The sequence below is a fragment of the Bufo gargarizans genome, chromosome 3, assembly GCF_014858855.1.
Source record: "Bufo gargarizans isolate SCDJY-AF-19 chromosome 3, ASM1485885v1, whole genome shotgun sequence".
Taxonomy (NCBI): domain Eukaryota; kingdom Metazoa; phylum Chordata; class Amphibia; order Anura; family Bufonidae; genus Bufo; species Bufo gargarizans.
The window spans coordinates 194,912,481-194,929,940 of NC_058082.1; the positions used below are offsets into that span (position 1 = coordinate 194,912,481).

At 45.5% G+C, this 17,460-nt stretch overlaps 2 protein-coding genes across 5 annotated transcripts in view; one reads left to right on the plus strand and one right to left on the minus strand.

The window, feature by feature from the left end:
- The window catches only part of LOC122933408 (PCI domain-containing protein 2), a 37,516-nt gene extending 36,053 nt beyond the window's left edge, over positions 1-1,463 (minus strand). The window contains exon 1 of one of the 3 annotated variants that reach the window (XM_044288388.1): positions 1,445-1,463. The gene's annotated coding sequence lies outside the window, so the exon portion shown is untranslated. Of the gene's footprint in view, positions 1-1,412 lie in introns of all 3 variants that reach the window. The other 2 variants (XM_044288386.1, XM_044288387.1) reach the window with 2 other exon arrangements.
- The window catches only part of CUL4A (cullin 4A), a 73,567-nt gene continuing 57,557 nt past the window's right edge, over positions 1,451-17,460 (plus strand). Inside the window, exons 1-3 of one of the 2 annotated variants that reach the window (XM_044288384.1) lie at positions 1,451-1,587; positions 13,260-13,474; positions 15,605-15,720. In XM_044288384.1, coding sequence (XP_044144319.1) covers positions 13,345-13,474; positions 15,605-15,720 — 246 coding nt within the window. In that variant the 5' untranslated portion in view covers positions 1,451-1,587; positions 13,260-13,344. Of the gene's footprint in view, positions 1,588-1,717; positions 1,738-13,259; positions 13,475-15,604; positions 15,721-17,460 lie in introns of those variants that run through there. The other variant, XM_044288385.1, reaches the window with a different exon arrangement.

Here is a 17,460-nt window from a genome sequence, read left to right on the forward strand (position 1 = left end):
AGACACTTATACCCTAACATGCTGATAGTGGAGAAGTTGTTATAATAGGACAACTATTTAAAGGGAACCTGGTCAGCAACTTTTGGCAAATTAACCCAATGGCGTAAGTGCTGCAGGTCACATCACATTGTAATCAGTGATGTCTCCAGTAAAAGTCTCAGTCATTCTGCAGAAATCAAACTTTGAAAAAAATACATGTCTGCATGTAGAAGGGGTACTGGGGTCCTCGGGGCGTCTCACAGTTATGCCGCAGTCACCACTGCAATCTTACGGTGATTGCCATCCCTTGGCTTGAAAACCTCATCACCAGTGCCTCCGAAATGCACATGCTTTATACACCTAGTCACAGTGCACAAGTCCAGACATAGCCTCACAATGGGGGTGGCAGTCACAGTAACAAGGGCGAGTCGGTAACAGGGACATGACTGTGACTCAGTACAGTACCTCTTTTACATGCAGGCATTATTTCAAAGTTTTATTTCTCCAAAACAGCACTGCTGAGAGTTTTACTGGAGACATCACTGATTACAGAGTAAAACGACCCGCACTTCCATAAAAAAATGTATCACATATTAGTAACCTATATGTGAATATGCTACATCATTATTTTTTTTTCAATAAAAAAAATAAATGTTGGACGGTTTTCAGGATGTAATTTCTGCACCCTCCCGATCGGCGTGCCATACCTGTATGGAGGCTGTCTGAAAGTCACTCCCCTTGGGAAGGGGTTAAAGGGGTTGTCTCACTTCAGCAAATGGCAAGTTACCAAAATGCACTTACTATTGTATTGTGATTGTCCATATTGCCTCCTTTGTTAGCTTGATTCACTTTTCCATTGCATTATACACTGCTTGTTTCCATGGTTACAACTGCCACTGCAGCGCAGATATGAAGTGGCCGGGACGAGAGCTGCTGCGCGCGCCAGCCTGCCTGCACGCACTTCTACGGTTCTGGCCACCAGAGAGGCCAGCACTTTTTTCTATAGCGTGCGAGCATGACCATCGCTGCTGGATTGCACGGTTGGAGACGAGCAGTGTATAGTTTGATGGGAAAATGGATCCAGCCAGCAAAGGAAGCAATATGGACAATCACATTGCATTACTAAGTGCCTTGTATTACCTTTCTCTACATGATAAATGCCACTTGCTGAAGTTAGACAGCCCCTTTAAGATGCAGGGATTTTTGGAAAGACAGAAGGACTGGATTACAGAGAGAGCCCCTTGATGAGGGCACAGCTGCCTGCAGTAGTGAGGGGCTCTAGAAAACTGCCCAAACATGAGTACAAAGCCCTACAGGGCAGACAGGAGATTCTCACATCCACTAAAACACACACTGCCCATGGAGATGCCACAAAAAAGTTGACAAAATACCAGTCCAGATTAATAAAGCCCCATTAAACATTCACCACTTACCTAACAGGACCGCGCATGCTCAGAATACTCACCGCGGGCGACTGCTGATGACGTAGCCACCTCCCAACCAGTTACTTACCACCTGTCACCGATCTGCGCCTGCGCATCGAGCTCACGCGTCACTAGTAATGTCTATCGGCGAGAGAATCCAGGGCGCATGCGCGATGCCTGCTTGGTGAGTCCTCAAGATGTAGCGGCGCTTGGTCCCGGTGTTACCGGAAGAGAGGGGCGCTGCACGTAGTCAGTGAAGCCCGGTATACTCAGATGTCTCACCAGGCGTGCGCTTGGCCTTATTGCGCCAGGGCTGCAGGACATGAGGCCTGTGGTATGATAATGTGGTATGGTGACAGGCGTACACCGGCTAGCTGCAGCGCTGTTCCTGTGTGATTTGGTGGTGGTGTGTGTAATCATGGGGAGGCACACAGGATGGACCCGGTTATGCCCATGGCCCAATAATAAACACTGCTTTTCTGGCCCACACACATATAATATGTCACAAGGTGGCGGCACATAATCATCTTGTCATCCCCCCACCTTCACTTAGGTGACTTCATACAGGGGCAATGGGGGGATGTAAGAAGCCGGTGGAGCATTGCCCATAGAAACCCGGTGGCCGGTGTTATTTCTTGCCGTCCCTTTGATATTGAACACACGACTCATGAGCAGGTTGGTCGCCATGCCCCACTGCTTTCTGTAAACCACCGCTTCTTTCCTGCATGGCACTGTCCTTCCTGCCCAAACCTTCTCGGTCCGGGAGCCCGGGTTATGTGGGGCGGCTATGTATGGCGGTACACCAGTGCTATAAAGCCTCGTTAACGTTTGATTTTATTCATATTTTATGCATAATTTTATATTAATTGAAGTGGACCCTGCTGTGTGTCGGGGGCGAGCGCCCGCCTGGCAGCTACTGTTGTCCCGGCCACATGACTATCCCTGTGTCATCACAAATGTTTGGCATTATTGAGGAGGTTTCTAAAGCAGCTGGCACCCCTAGTAACGGGGTCTTCCAAAGCTTTATAACTGATGACCCCCGCCAATCAGCTGTTTGAGAAGGCAGCCATCCCAGTAGCTCCCCCCCGATAGTCACAACCCGCACATCCGCAGCAGTTATGCCTCATTCATCTATTAGCCATAGTAGCCTCCCCTTCACACCTCACCAGGGTGTCCCCACAGGACTCTGTGATGGGTGCTGTCATTGACCACATTCAGCTCTGTGTGTTTGGTTCCATGTGGAAAAAATCTGGTCACCAAATGCATGAAGGGTAATAAGCAAAACCTGCTCACCGGGTCATGGTATCTAGACGTCATGGTGACCAGGTTTTGTCCAGTCTTGTCTGATGTGCCATAGAGACATGGCGAAAGCTATGATAGCCGGTTGTGGCCTGTCACCCTGGGAGAGCCTACAAGAACAGACCCTGTAAGGCCAGTGTCACACAAGCCTATTCAGTCTGGGAAATGTGCTCCAGGTGACTTCTGTATTTCCCGGACTGACGTGTGATGCTGTGAGATACTGCCGGACCGCGGGTGTGGTGTACTGTGCTGCCATAATGTAGTGGGTGCGATCAGACTGAAACACACAGCATTATAAGTCATTATTGTGCTGTGAGTGGTCAGAGGAGCAGTGTTCAGTCCGGGAAATACAGCCGCCACACAGAGCGTGTTTCCCGGACTGAATAGGCTCATGTGAAATTGGCCTAACAGAGCCAATTGGTAAACCAACACATACATGGATCTGGTGAACAGACCCTTTAAGAAACTGCAGAAACTAAAATAGATGATTCTAAAATATTGACCTATTATACAGTCCTATTTGTGAACACAGGGGAGCCTCAAATAGGTATTCCCATCTCAGACAATGGGGACATATCGCTAGGATATGCTGTTATTGTCTGATAGGTGCGGGTCCCACCTCTGGGACCTACATCGAGAACGGACCGCTGAAGATTGTGGAGGACGCACTGCACTTGCACAGCCTCCCTGCATTCATTTCTATGGGGCGAAAAATAGTATGTTGAGTAGTTTGGGAAATGTGAGTATTGGCGCTCCCACTAACAATTTTAATGAACCATAGAGAATTTGGGAGAGCTTAAAATGTAACTTTTACTGTTAATTTAAATAAAATATAAAGCGCCACAAACAGATACTTGAAATATGGCTAAATTTATGGAACAGTCTTACCGTTCAGATGCCCCCTGATAGGGATCAGCCTGGCGTGGTGGAAATAATACCGCGTCTGGGCCGAGAATTAGATGTAACTGATGGTAATTCAAGATGTAGACTGGTACAGGGAACCGTTGTCCCTAGTAAGCCCTGATTCGGGAGGGGGCAATGCTACTGTTCACCTGCCTGTCTACACAGAGTTCCTACCCCGCAAGGGGCGGCCCTGTCCGGATACCTTACCCTATAGGGCATTACTAGGGATACCCGCCCGATTTTAGGGTAAGGTATCCGGACAGGGCCGCCCCTTGCGGGGTAGGAACTCTGTGTAGACAGGCAGGTGAACAGTAGCATTGCCCCCTCCCAAATCAGGGCTTACTAGGGACAACGGTTCCCTGTACCAGTACTGTTATGAGACGCACAGGAGTGAGTGAAACCATAGAGGGAGGTGCTCACAGTAAAAAGGATTCGCCCCTCCTTTACAAGTAAAACAATATTAAATAGTATACTGGGCACTCACACTATAGGTAGAACCGTAAATAGAATGTCAACTGTCTTATTGATTAAATTGATAAATTTATTAGTGACTTGCCATTAATAATGATAAAATACAATAATAAAATACAATATAATATAATGAGCTATTTAAAGGTCAATAGGATACATTGGTATAAAATACATTAGACATTAAACTGCAATTATCTAAAATACACAATAATAATCAAGAATCAGGAAATTGATAATATGCGGCTACAATAGCAATTGATGATATGTCCTAAAAAAAGGGGTCTATTTACGACCAAGGAAATAAGGAATAAATACTGGGACAAAGTCTCTGAAAAATCCAAAGTTCCAATGGTGCAGTGTAAAGCAATGTTGTGCTACAGTGAGAGTTTAATGCGGCGTCCCGCTTCTACTCACTGTTCGGTGATTGCTGGTGTGGGTTTCACTGCTGTAGTTCCGGTTCTCTGTGTCACCTAGTGCTCCTTCTTAGGTTATCTTCGCTGCCGGTTTAGATGGCTCTGGGCATCGCTCCGTATGTTTGAAGCGCCGATGTCCTCCAAGCCTATGTTTGCCTGCTTCCACGCTGAATCTAATGTGCGGTCACAAGGTGGAGATGTGCTCGTTCTCTAGCTTTGAGAGGTTCGAGCTTCAAATGAATCAGCGTGGCAGGTCCTCTTGGAAGATGTTCCGGTTTTTTAGCGTCAACCTATGGAAATTTCAATGCTAGGTGCAACAAGAGTTCATATGGAAATTAGCTGGGGGTCTTGGATCAAACGCGTTTCGGGGCTTCACGTTGCCCCTTCCTCAGTGATAGGTTGACGCTAAAAAACCGGAACATCTTCCAAGAGGACCTGCCACGCTGATTCATTAGAAGCTCGAACCTCTCAAAGCTAGAGAACGAGCACATCTCCACCTTGTGACCGCACATTAGATTCAGCGTGGAAGCAGGCAAACATAGGCTTGGAGGACATCGGCGCTTCAAACATACGGAGCGATGCCCAGAGCCATCTAAACCGGCAGCGAAGATAACCTAAGAAGGAGCACTAGGTGACACAGAGAACCGGAACTACAGCAGTGAAACCCACACCAGCAATCACCGAACAGTGAGAAGAAGCGGGACGCCGCATTAAACTCTCACTGTAGCACAACATTGCTTTACACTGCACCATTGGAACTTTGGATTTTTCAGAGACTTTGTCCCAGTATTTATTCATTATTTCCTTGGTCGTAAATAGACCCCTTTTTTTAGGACATATCATCAATTGCTATTGTAGCCGCATATTATCGATTTCCTGATTCTTGATTATTATTGTGTATTTTAGATAATTGCAGTTTAATGTCTAATGTATTTTATACCAATGTATCCTATTGACCTTTAAATAGCTCATTATATTATATTGTATTTTATTATTGTATTTTATCATTATTAATGGCAAGTCACTAATAAATTTATCAATTTAATCAATAAGACAGTTGACATTCTATTTACGGTTCTACCTATAGTGTGAGTGCCCAGTATACTATTTAATATGGTTCCCTGTACCAGTCTACATCTTGAATTACCATCAGTTACATCTAATTCTCGGCCCAGACGCGGTATTATTTCCACCACGCCAGGGGGCATCTGAACGGTAAGACTGTTCCATAAATTTAGCCATATTTCAAGTATCTGTTTGTGGCGCTTTATATTTTATTTAAATTAACATTTCTATGGGGCCACCAAACATTGCCAAGCGCTGGCTTGGCTATTTCCGTTGGACCCTTTAGGAATGAATGGCAGCAGTGGTCGCGCAAGCGCGGTGCGTTCCCATTTACTACCGTGGGGAGAGTGCTTGGCAGTGGCCAGACCTTGGAAAACCCGGGGTCCTCCGGCCACCACCTTCCCCGCACCATTCTCAGTGTAGGTGCGGGTCCCACCTCTGAGACCCGCACCAATCAGACAATGGGGGCATATCCTAGCGATATGCCTCCATTGTCTGAGATGGGAAAACCCCTTTAATCCGACCTCACACATGAATTTACTGGTGAAACATGCAAGAATAAGCACATGCACTTCTGGTTTTTGTGGTCTGCGAGTGTGGCCTACCACTAGTGTTTTTATCATGGGGTTGTTCCATATAAAGAAGGTGTTCTGAAAACACCAAGAGCGACAGCATGCTGTTCTTGAAAAGAAGCAGGAAAAGCGGAAAAAAAAAAAAAGCCACCTAATTAAGAAAAATTCCGGTCTCAAAAAAGCAAACCCAAAAAACCTGTCCTGCATTCATATTTTCCATAGCTGTAAGGCAGGGCTATGTTCACATCTGCGTCAGTTATTTATGTTCCATTCTAAAAAAAACTAAAAACTAGGTCGAATCTGTTGTATGACCGAGCAGATGACGTACAACGGACCCCATTTACTATAATGGGGCCCCTAGGGGCCTCTGACACAGATGTTATAAGTGCCTATACTCTGTCGTTCAGCAACCATTTCAAAGGGACATTGGGGGCCAATTAGCTAGACTTACGTTTTTCCAACGCCAGTTTTAAACTCAAATGTTGGAGTAAATGTCCCCAATTTATTAGGAGGCACAAGCCTCTCGATAGATTTGGCGCATCCTTTGCGTTCGGTGGGACAGAGCTTGTAGTCTGTGTGCTTTCAGCAGGTTTGCACCATCCTTAGTGCCAATTTCTAGAGCACTTTATGGTCTGCAGATGCCTGCCGCTTCTGATATACCATACCCATGTAATGTATGGAGTTGCAATGCGAGACGCAACGTGCTGTGATGCAACAGTCGCATGTTATGCCCGACATTTACTCCATTGACTTTAATGTAAGTCGCTCGGGACACACATTTCATCTGCGACTTGGCTGGGTTTTCACAGTTGCTCGACAGTAAGTTGCAGACGAGCTGCACGTATTTTTGTGTCTCACGATTTTCCTGTGATTTGCTGTCACATGACAAGTGTCGCGGTATAGCCGTGTCCTGGCATCATCAGCTTCCTAAATATCCGTCTTTTGTCCCTGGTTGGATGCTGGTAACAGGATCTTATGTTACAGGTAAAATACCTCTGAGCCGTATCATTCTCTATTAGTGATGTTTGCACTTTGTCCAGGATTTAATATTAACCGGACAACGTAGTATGAACAGTTTTCTGCAGTTTAGAGCTGGTATTTACCTAGAAGTCAGTGACATTATGGGGATCCTACAGTAAAACAGTTTACCACACTGGTGCCTGAATTCTGGTGTCATTGTCCTAAAATTTGGCACATCTCATTTTAGACAATTATGAAGCAAGGAATCCATAAAGAACAATCCACTGTGCCTTGAGATGGGGTGAAGGAGCATGGCATCAGATGTGCCATGTTGTGCCGAAACAGGCCTGTTATCAGGAAGAAACATTTGTACCCGATAATTGGCCTGTGTAAACACGTTGGTTCTTCATCAGTTGAGGGCATCGTTGATGCGGACACGGAAATAATTGTTTGTGGACCGCAAATCTGCTGCCCATAAACAATGAATCTCTATGGGGGACGAGCGACCTCAGTAGCGATCACTTGTCCCGTAAATGCAGCTTTCACCTCCTCTGACAAGCAGGCAGGATTGTTCCTGATAATTGCCTGCAAGTTGGTCCATGTGTTCCCTTCCGGCCTCCTGGCTCTCTTCACTGATTTTCCAGTCCACACGTGTAAGCTTCCTCACAGACGAGGTCACGCGTGCCTCTGCAACGTGCCACCACTGCGGCCATTCATTGGTTGGGAAGGGGGAAATAAAAACAAAACTGGACAACCCCTTCAAAGGGAATCTGTCACCAGATTTATGGTGTCCTAACTAAGGGCAGCATAAACTAGTGACAGACCCCCATGGCAAAACCCTGGTTACTTTCTTTAATTGCTTTTTTTTCCTTCTCATAACTAAGGGCGTCTTCACATGCAGCAGATTTCCTCATAGAAAATTCTGTGACTGACAATCAGTTCTATTAATTTGAATGGGGCAGCAAGCACATGGATTTCTGCAAGCCTCATTTAGGTGAATGGCACTGATTTCCAGTCGCAGAATTTTCTGCCGCGTGCGAAGGCGCCCTAAAATCGTGTACTGAACAGCTCCAGTGCATGACGATGAGTCCTAAATATGAGCTCCTCATATACTAGCAGTAGGGAGGGCGGAGAGCTCATTAACGTCAGAACTCTTAGGCCTCTTTCACACGGGCGAGGGCCAGATGCGATGCGTTCAGGCAAAATCGTGCCAGTAGGCACGCAATTTCAGTCAGTTTTGACTGCGATTGCGTTCCGTTGTTCATTTTTTTTCTGCGCGAGTGCAATGTGTTTTGCACGCGTGTGAGAAAAAACTGAATGTGGTACCCAGACCCGAACCCAGACTTCTTCACTGAAGTTTGGGATCGGTGTTCTGTATTATTTTCCATTATAACATGGTTATAAGGGAAAATAATAGCATTCTTAATACAGAATGCATAGTACAATGTCAATTGAGGGTTAAAAAAGTAATAAAAACATAACTCACCTCATCCACTTGATCGCGCAGCCGGGATCCTCTTCTTTGTTTTTCTTGAAGGACCTGCAAAAGGACCTTAACTGACGTCATCGCGCTCACCACGTGGTGAGCACGATGACGTCAGCGCAGGTCCTGCAAGAAGAAGAAAGAAGACGATAACGTCTGCGCGATTAAGTGGATGAGGTGAGTAATTTTTTTAACCCTCAATGGACATTTTATGGTACTTTCACACTAGCGGTTTTCTTTTCCGGCATAGAGTTCCGTCCTAGGGGCTCAATACCAGAAAAGAACTGATCAGTTTTATCCTAATGCATTCTGAATGGAGAGCAATCCGTTCAGGATGCATCAGGATGTCTTCAGTTCAGTCATTTTGACTGATCAGGACAGAGATAAAACCGCAGCATGCTACGGTTTTATCTCCGGCCAAAAAAACAGAAGACTTGACTTCCAGAGGAATGTATTAGTGCAAAATACCGAAATGTCGGATCTGCGCAGACCGAAAAAAATGTTAAAAAAATAAATGCCGGATCTGTTTTTCCGGATGACACCGGAAAGACTGATCCGGCATTTCAATGCATTTGTAAGACGGATCAGGATTCTGATCAGTCTTACAAATACCATAAGTTGGCATACGTTTTGACGGATCCAGCAGGCAGTTCCGGCGACGTAACTGCTTGCCAGATCACTCTGCCGCAAGTGTGAAAGTACCCATACCTAGCATTCAGTAACCATGTTATAATGGAAAATAATAAAATCTACAGAACACCGAACCCGAACTTCTGTGAAGAAGTTCGGGTCTGGGTACCAACATTCAGTTTTTTATCATGCACGTGCAAAACGCTTAAAAACACTTTGAACTCACGTGGGAAAAAACTGAACAATGCAACGCAATTGCAGGCAAATTGCGTGCGAACTCGCGTGGGTTTCCCTGAACCTGACTGCAACGCATCCGGACTGAATCCGGCAAGGGGCCTTAAGCATGCACTTTAGGTGAATTTCAGATGAGCATGTTCACTGCATAAAAAAGATGATCTGTGTGGGGCGTGATTTACCATAGTGAACGCTACTCCTGAGATGGGACTGTACGGCATTCTAATGGTTTATAATGCTGTGTGTCTCTGCCCAAACTCTGTAATTATTTGTATTGACGGCATTATGTCAGTATAATTCAGTAGATGCGAGGTCGGGCAGAGACGCACAGCATTATACATCATTATATTGCGGTTCTGTCACAGGAGAAGTGTCTAGTCCGTGTGGGCGCATGTTTCCCGCAGTGGACACGCTCGTTTGAAAATCCCCCTAGGCAGTATTAGTAAATCTGCCCTAATGTGCCATTTGTATGGACGTAGCCTAAGATTTCTTTCCATGCGGCCTCCTCCTCTGTTACGGGAATCTGTCACCAGCGACCTCCCTATCCAACTGTTTGCATAGAGACATAGCAGTGATTTACCTGATTTAAAGCTCTGTTTTGTTTTTTGTTGATCCGAGACTCCGTTCCTGAGTTATCATACGTTTTAGGCTTTTGGTGCATGGATTGGGGGCGTCACCATTGGTCTTGCTGCACCCAAGCTCCACTCATTCCTGTGCTAAGCCCCTCCCTCGCTGCTTTGCCACTGCCCGGTCCTGTCAATCAAAGCAGCCAGGGAGGGGCTGGCCACAGAAAGGAGCTTGGGTGTAACAAGAGCAAGGGTTACTACCCTGGTGTACCAAAGGCTACATGCACATGAACGTTGTTTGTTTCCGTGTCCGTTCCATTTTTTTATTTTATTTTTGCGGATAGGATGGCGACCCATTCATTTCAATGTGCTGTCCGCATCAGTATGTCCGTTCCATAGCCCTGCAAAATAAATAGAACTTGTCCTATTCTTGTCCATTTTAGGGCTCTTTCACACTTGCGTTGTTCTGTTCCGGCATAGAGAAATCCGTTCAGGATGCATCAGGATGTCTTCAGTTCAGGACCGGAAAGTTTTTTGGCCGGAGAAAATACCGCAGCATGCTGCGCTTTTTGCTCCGGTCAAAAATCCTGAACACCTTATCCAGAATGAATGCCCATTGAAAGGCATTAATCCGGATCCGGCCTTAAGCTAAACTTCGTTTCGGCGCATTACCGGATCCGACGTTTAGCTTTTTCTGAATGGTTACCATGGCTGCCAGGACGCTAAAGTCCTGTTTGCCATGGTAAAGTGTAGTGGGGAGCGGGGGAGCAGTATACTTACCGTCCGTGCGGCTCCCGGAGCGCTTCAGAGTGACGTCAGGGCACCCCACGCGCATGGATGATGTGATTGCATGGATCACGTCATCCATGCGCATGGGGCGCTCTGACGTCATTCTGGAGCGCCCCGGGAGCCGCACAGACGGTAAGTATACTGCTCCCCCGCTCCCCACTACTACTATGGCAACCAGGACTTTAATAGCGTCCTGGCTGCCATAGTAACACTGAACGCATTTTGAAGACGGATCAGTATTCAAATGCTTTCAGTTCACTTGCGTTTTTCCGGATCCGGTGGGCACTTCCGGCAAATGGAGTACACGACGGATCCGGACAACGCAAGTGTGAAAGAGCCCTTAGGCATTGTTACAATGGATCCGCAAAAAAAAACAACTGATGCCATGTTTTTTTGTGTTTTTTTTGCGGACTGCAAAACACATATGGTCGTGTGCATGTAGCCTAAGAAAAAGTTGTAGAATTCAGGAACGGAGCCTCAGATCAAAAGAAAAACAGCATTTTGATCAGGAGAACTACAGCTATGTGTCTGCAAACAGTTGGATAGGGAGGTCGCTGGTGACAGATTCCCGTATATGCTTGTGCACATAGACTATAGTGGCATTTCTGTGACTCCTCTCACAATTGCTCAGTTTTCAACAAACATTTGATGTGAGCGCCTCTCTTGTCTTGTTCTAGGGATGGGTGGGGGTCTCTGATCTCAGACCCTCACCAATGTACACTTTTGATATGCCTCTATCAGTGACCCTTTAATAGGGAGCAGTTTTAGTGTTATTACCAAGCATCTGGCATTTTTCACCAGCCTTGTAGTTAGGGCGACTCTTTTAGATTTGCAGTTTGGTTGTTAAAAATAGCCAAATTACAAACCGGTTGCAAGCAAGTCGCACATGACCAGCCTTTGCTGTCTATGCTGGCAAAGCATGTGACTTGGGGGCCTGGCCAACAATCCCAAAGTGTTGGATTTTTTAATAATGGCTGTTTAAAGACCCCTTTACAATGCCCAGTATTTGGGCAGATTATTGCTAATGAGAGTTTGTAAGAACGCTTGTTAGCGATAATCAGCTCCTCTAAAGGTGCCACTGATTACCCAATGAATGAGGACTGGTATGGTCACCATAGGCTCCTTTCACACCTGCGTTCAGGTGTCCGCTCGTGAGCTCCGTTTGAAGGGGCTCACGAGCGGCCCTGAACGCAGCTGTCTGGCCCTAATGCATTCTCAGTGGAGGCGGATCCACTGAGAATGCATCCGCCTGCCAGCGCTCAGCCTCCCCTCCGTTCAGTGAGCGGACACCTGAACGCTGCAAGCAGCGTTCGGGTGTCCGCCTGGCCGTGCGGAGGCGAGCGGATCCGTTCCGACTTACAATGTAAGTCAATGGGGACGGATCCGCTTGAAGATGACACCATATGGCTCAATCTTCAAGCGGATCCGTCCCCCATTGACCTTCAATGTAAAGTCTGAACGGATCCGCTCAGGCTACTTTCACACTTAGAAAATGTTTCTAAGTTATAATGCAGACGGATCCGTTCTGAACGGAGCCACCGTCTGCATTAATATGAGCGGATCCGTTCAGAACGGATCCGATCGAACGCAGGTGTGAAAGTAGCCTAAGTTATTGTTTGCCACTTTGCCGGCAGCCAACTGCACCGTCTAAACTGCGCTCTGCTGCTGGCAAACAATGATTCTGTATGGGACGAGCTAACTCGATGACATTAGTAACCACTGTGGAGGGGATTTTTGCATGTAAATGACTAAATGCTGCTTTCCCCTCCACTGACAAGTAGTGTAAAGGGGTTAAAGCTTTAGTTTATAATCAATAGATGTCATGTTGCAGTGGGGGACATTGTGATCTTAGCCTAGCCCAGTGATGGGCAAACTGCGGCTCTCCAGCTGTTGTAAAACTACAAATCCCATCATGTCCTGCTGTAGGCAGACTGGGCATACTGGGAGTTGTAGTTTTACAACGGCTGGAGAGCCACAGTTTGCCCATCCCTGGCCTAGCCTAATTGCTATTTTCTATGAGCTTATGGGTGGTGACTGGCTGCTCCCCTGTCTCCCTATAGCAGCACACCTTCAGAAGCAGCAGTAGCATGGAGAAATGACCAGTGTAGCTGTGAATCCAGTACTAGGGTGAGATATAACACTTACTAGAGCCTCAACAGCTAGGTCGCCCTCCAGCAGCACACTCACTTTCTTACTCCCCCTTCCCCATAGACTTCTATGTCCTGATCCCTTACTGAGCAGTCCGTGTAGTCTCTCAAGACTGATTTTAGATTTGAAGGTGAATGATGCATTTAGAAGGCGGTGGGAAGAGAAATGGCTCATAGGTGGAGAAAGAGGCATTTTAAATTAAAACATACAAAGTTTATATATTTACTTGTACTATTTATTTATGCAAAATTTGCTGTAGGCAAGTGAACACTTAAGAAATGATGTATCATTATGTTCTGTTTTTCTTCTTTTATATGCCCTAGACTCTGAAAAGGTAGTTAATGGTGGTCACGCTTTGGGACACCTAGTTGAAATCTCCTACTTTGTGGCGTACCGAGCTGTGCTGCCATGGAACAAGACGCTCAGAGAAAAGCAAACTTTTCAACTCTAGTTAGCCATACCAATGGACTGAGTAAAAGTTCTGCCCTGCCCACCAAACCCTCAGCTTCAAAAAAGTTAATCATTAAGAATTTTAAAGGTAAGATTTTCAATTTCTGTAAAATTATAATTTTTTTGGTCATAAATCTTTTTTTTTTTTATTAGGTGTAAATTACAGTTACTACAGATGCACAGCATTAGTTGATCAGAAACCCAGAAGGTTGCAGCCTAGGGATAAGCACATTCATTTACCCGATTCTTTGTTATGTAGAATACAATCGATTTGTCATTTAATCTCATAAATTAATTAATTAATAACCCAAAGAGGCAATAAAGGGGTTTTCCAGGTTTTTGTGCTTTTTGAAGTTTGAAACCAAGACATCTTTACCTTTTGGGAACAAAACAAACATACTGACCTGCACCCTACCGCCCCATTCTGGCTCCCTGGCTTTTTCCTTGTATCTTCCGGTCCCCTTTTAAAACTCATCCAGGGTCATGTGTGCTGCTGCATCCAATCACTCGACTCAGCCGTGACGTATCCCCAAGCGCTTTGTGACCCAGCAGTGATGTGCAGTGGGGATATGTCAACGCTGAGGCCAGTCACTGGATATGGCAGCACAACGTGACCCTGCTCATCCAGAGTTTTACTGACAGGGACCAGAAGACTTGATCAGCGAGACAGGGAGCTGGAATGGAGTTGCGGAGAGCAGGTCAGTATGTACTTTTTTTTTTTTTTCAACAGGTATAGTAGGCTTGGCTTCAAATATAAAAATGCGCAAGAAAACCTGGAAAACCCATTTATAGGGGTTGGCCATTTCAGGAATTAACCTACAGTAAAGAACTGGTAAGTAATTACCTGGCAGATTCAGTGCAGAAGCTCCAGTTTTCCTGGTTGGGCTCTTTTACGCTGACAATAGCGGTGCCCCACTGATGTCAGTGATTGGCTGCAGTGGTTACGTGTTATTGAAGTGACATCACCGCTACAGCCAGGTAAATTTAGCCTGGCCAGGGGAACTGGAATATCAGTGTGGGATCTACCAGATAAGAAGATGCCCTTTATTGCAGACTGATCCCATACATTGTCTGGACTCTGGTTTTCTTCTGAAACTGAACAACCCATTTCATTCTGTACATCAGGGCTAGTAAAGGTCCAGAAAACGGTAAAGCTCTTATGAGTTTGTGCCTGTTGTCTAACTTTATGAACTGTCATCTATTGTTGCCTCTGAAAGTTTGGTTTCCTGGCAATCAGGTTTATCCCCTTTATTATAACCATTTATTCTGACCAAAGTGAAAACTAAAAACTCGGAGGATGCACTTGTACTGCTCTATATTCATCCTCATTTCTTTCCAAAAACAGGAGCAGAAGGAAGCAGTTAACGCTTTCATATAGCAATATGGTTCAAAAGAATCCAGCTCCACTTCGGTAAAGGAAAATTTATTTTGCTTGCGGTAAAATCACATCCAGACAGTTAAAAAGTCGTTGTCTGCGCGTTTCGGGCTACTGAAGACAATTCGCGCCTTTACTCATGACACTCATGTGTCATCAATAAGGGTGCGAATTGTCTTCAGTAGCCCGAAACGCGCAGACAACGACTTTTTAACTGTCTGGATGTGATTTTACCGCAAGCAAAATAAATTTTCCTTTACGAAGTGGAGCTGGATTCTTTTGAACCATATTGCAATACGTTACCCGGGCCTGACACGGGTCCTCCGTGCTCACAGGTGAAGGTGGGGCAGGTGAGAGCTGCTGAACTTTCTTTTCTTCTATTGAACGCTTTCATATAGCTACTAGTTCAGACCCACAGTATGAGAGATAATTCTGTTCTATGCCAGTATTTTGGTGAAAAAAGCTGCAAATTATGATCCATGCGATATTTTCACCATAATTTGCAAATTTTTTATGTTTTCAAAAGTGGCAAGAAAAGTGGGTGAGGTTTAGAAGGAGGGATGTGGACTTACATCTGAAACTGGCATAAATGATTGTTCACATCTACTCCAGCTCAAAGCTGGTGTACATTTGAATTTCTGTCACACAGACTGGCTAGAAATGTACCAAATGTATCAAGAGGCCTGTGCATCAAATGTGGCCCATTCTGCACCAATGGACTTTGCATTAGACGACGCAGTGCTAAGACTGCAGAGCACAAAATGGAGAAGTTCTTCCTCTATGTGGTCATGGCCTCCTGGCTCTAGTTGGCACGAACATTTACTACACTGTTTGTTTTTCTAGACAAACCGAAGCTGCCGGATAATTACACTCAGGACACTTGGCAGAAGCTTCATGAAGCTGTGAACGCCATAGAAAGCAGCACCTCCATAAAGTACAACCTGGAGGAACTTTACCAGGTATGACATCTCAGTGTTCCAGAAACTCTTCTTCATGTGAGCTTCCCTTCCGTGTGCAACCATTAATAATTCCATTTAAGCTATGCTGAAACAGTGGATTCTTCTCTCTAAAAAAACGCTGACCCTCAGAGAGCTGCTGCTGATTTTCAGCTTGACATGTTACAGATCCCTGCACAGATTAGCTCCCTCCAATGGGGCTAATCCATGAATGTCCACACAGAAGAATGTGTGAACTACAGAGTGCAATTCCCCTTGAAATGAATGACGCCCAATTTGCGGCCGGATTGCATGCAGAATTGGTACAGAATATGTACTGCAATCTACAAGACGTGTCCGCGATGTGAACATGCCCTTACGTATCAATAGTTGTTTTTTATCTGCCAAAGTTATACAAGAGCACTGGGTTGAATGCTTGTCAATGGGACACTAAATAGGCTACTCAAGTGGGTATTGCGCCAGGTATGTATGGCAGAGGAGATACCAGGTTGACATGGATGATGTGTACTAAAATTAAGCTGCTGCTGGCCTAACCAGATAAACAGATTGGTCGCATGACCTGTGTCTGTGAGCTACATGGGGATCATAGGGCCAGTCATTGCGGTTCACAGACCATTTTAGATTCCCCCCCCCCCCCCCCCACACACAAACGTCTCTTTGTCTGCATGGCGTTGGCAGTCAGGGAGCAATAATGCCAGGCTAGGTGCAACTCTAAATCTGTCCCTTTTCTTGTCAACATGTCAGGTTTTTACAGTATAAGGAAGCAATGAGACTTTTATGCTATCCAGGTCACAGGAGAACCCAGAACATGTCTAATTATACGCTGTGCCGCAGTCATTAAACACTGTATGACTCACTGAAGAATATCTTGGCACCTTATTTTATCACAACCTATAATGATGTGGCTCCCAATTCATATTCATATCCCAGAGTTTAAACTGTGGCTCCAGTTCCTTGGAACACCAGGTCTCTCACCAGAACTGACCTAAAAACTGGTTTCAGGAGACACTGCTGGATGGGCTATTTAGGAAGATATCTCTCAAGCACCGAGGCATAAATTGACATGCTGTGAATGTAAAATCCGCATGGCAGGTCAATTTATGCTGTAGATTTTTTAAATGTCTCGTGCGGATGAGATTTGTCAAAATATGTATCACGGATGCGGACCCATTCACTTGAATGGGTCCCCATGATGTGGAACGGAGGCACGGAGCGGAAGCTTACAGAGTGCTTTCATAGGAGTTCGGTCTGTGCATCCGTACTGCAAAAAAATACTTTCTAGTTATATTTTTTTGTATAACAGACTGATTCTTGTGGGTCACGGATGCATTCAAGTGAATGGGTCTGCAACCGCAAACGACGGCACATGGCCTGTGCATTGCTGACCGCACTTTGCAGTCCGCAGCACAGGCCACACACGTTCGGGTGCATGAGCTCTTATAATGTTTGCCCCTCATCTTTAAAGAGCATCTGTCAGAATGGTCAACCTTATTAAACCAGGCATACTGCCTGGTAGGGTTGATCGTTCTGATTAAAACCATACCTTTCTTTTGTCTGTATGTTCAATCGCCACCAAGATATCAACGTCTCTGTGGTTTGCACACTTCCCCTTGACTGACAGAGCCAGACCTCACATCTAGGTCTGTATCCTAGTGCCTTCACTGAGTCATCTCCGTGACTTGGCGCTGCTGAAGTGAATCTGATGAGCTTGGGAAGCAGCATCAGATCCACTTCACAAGCACC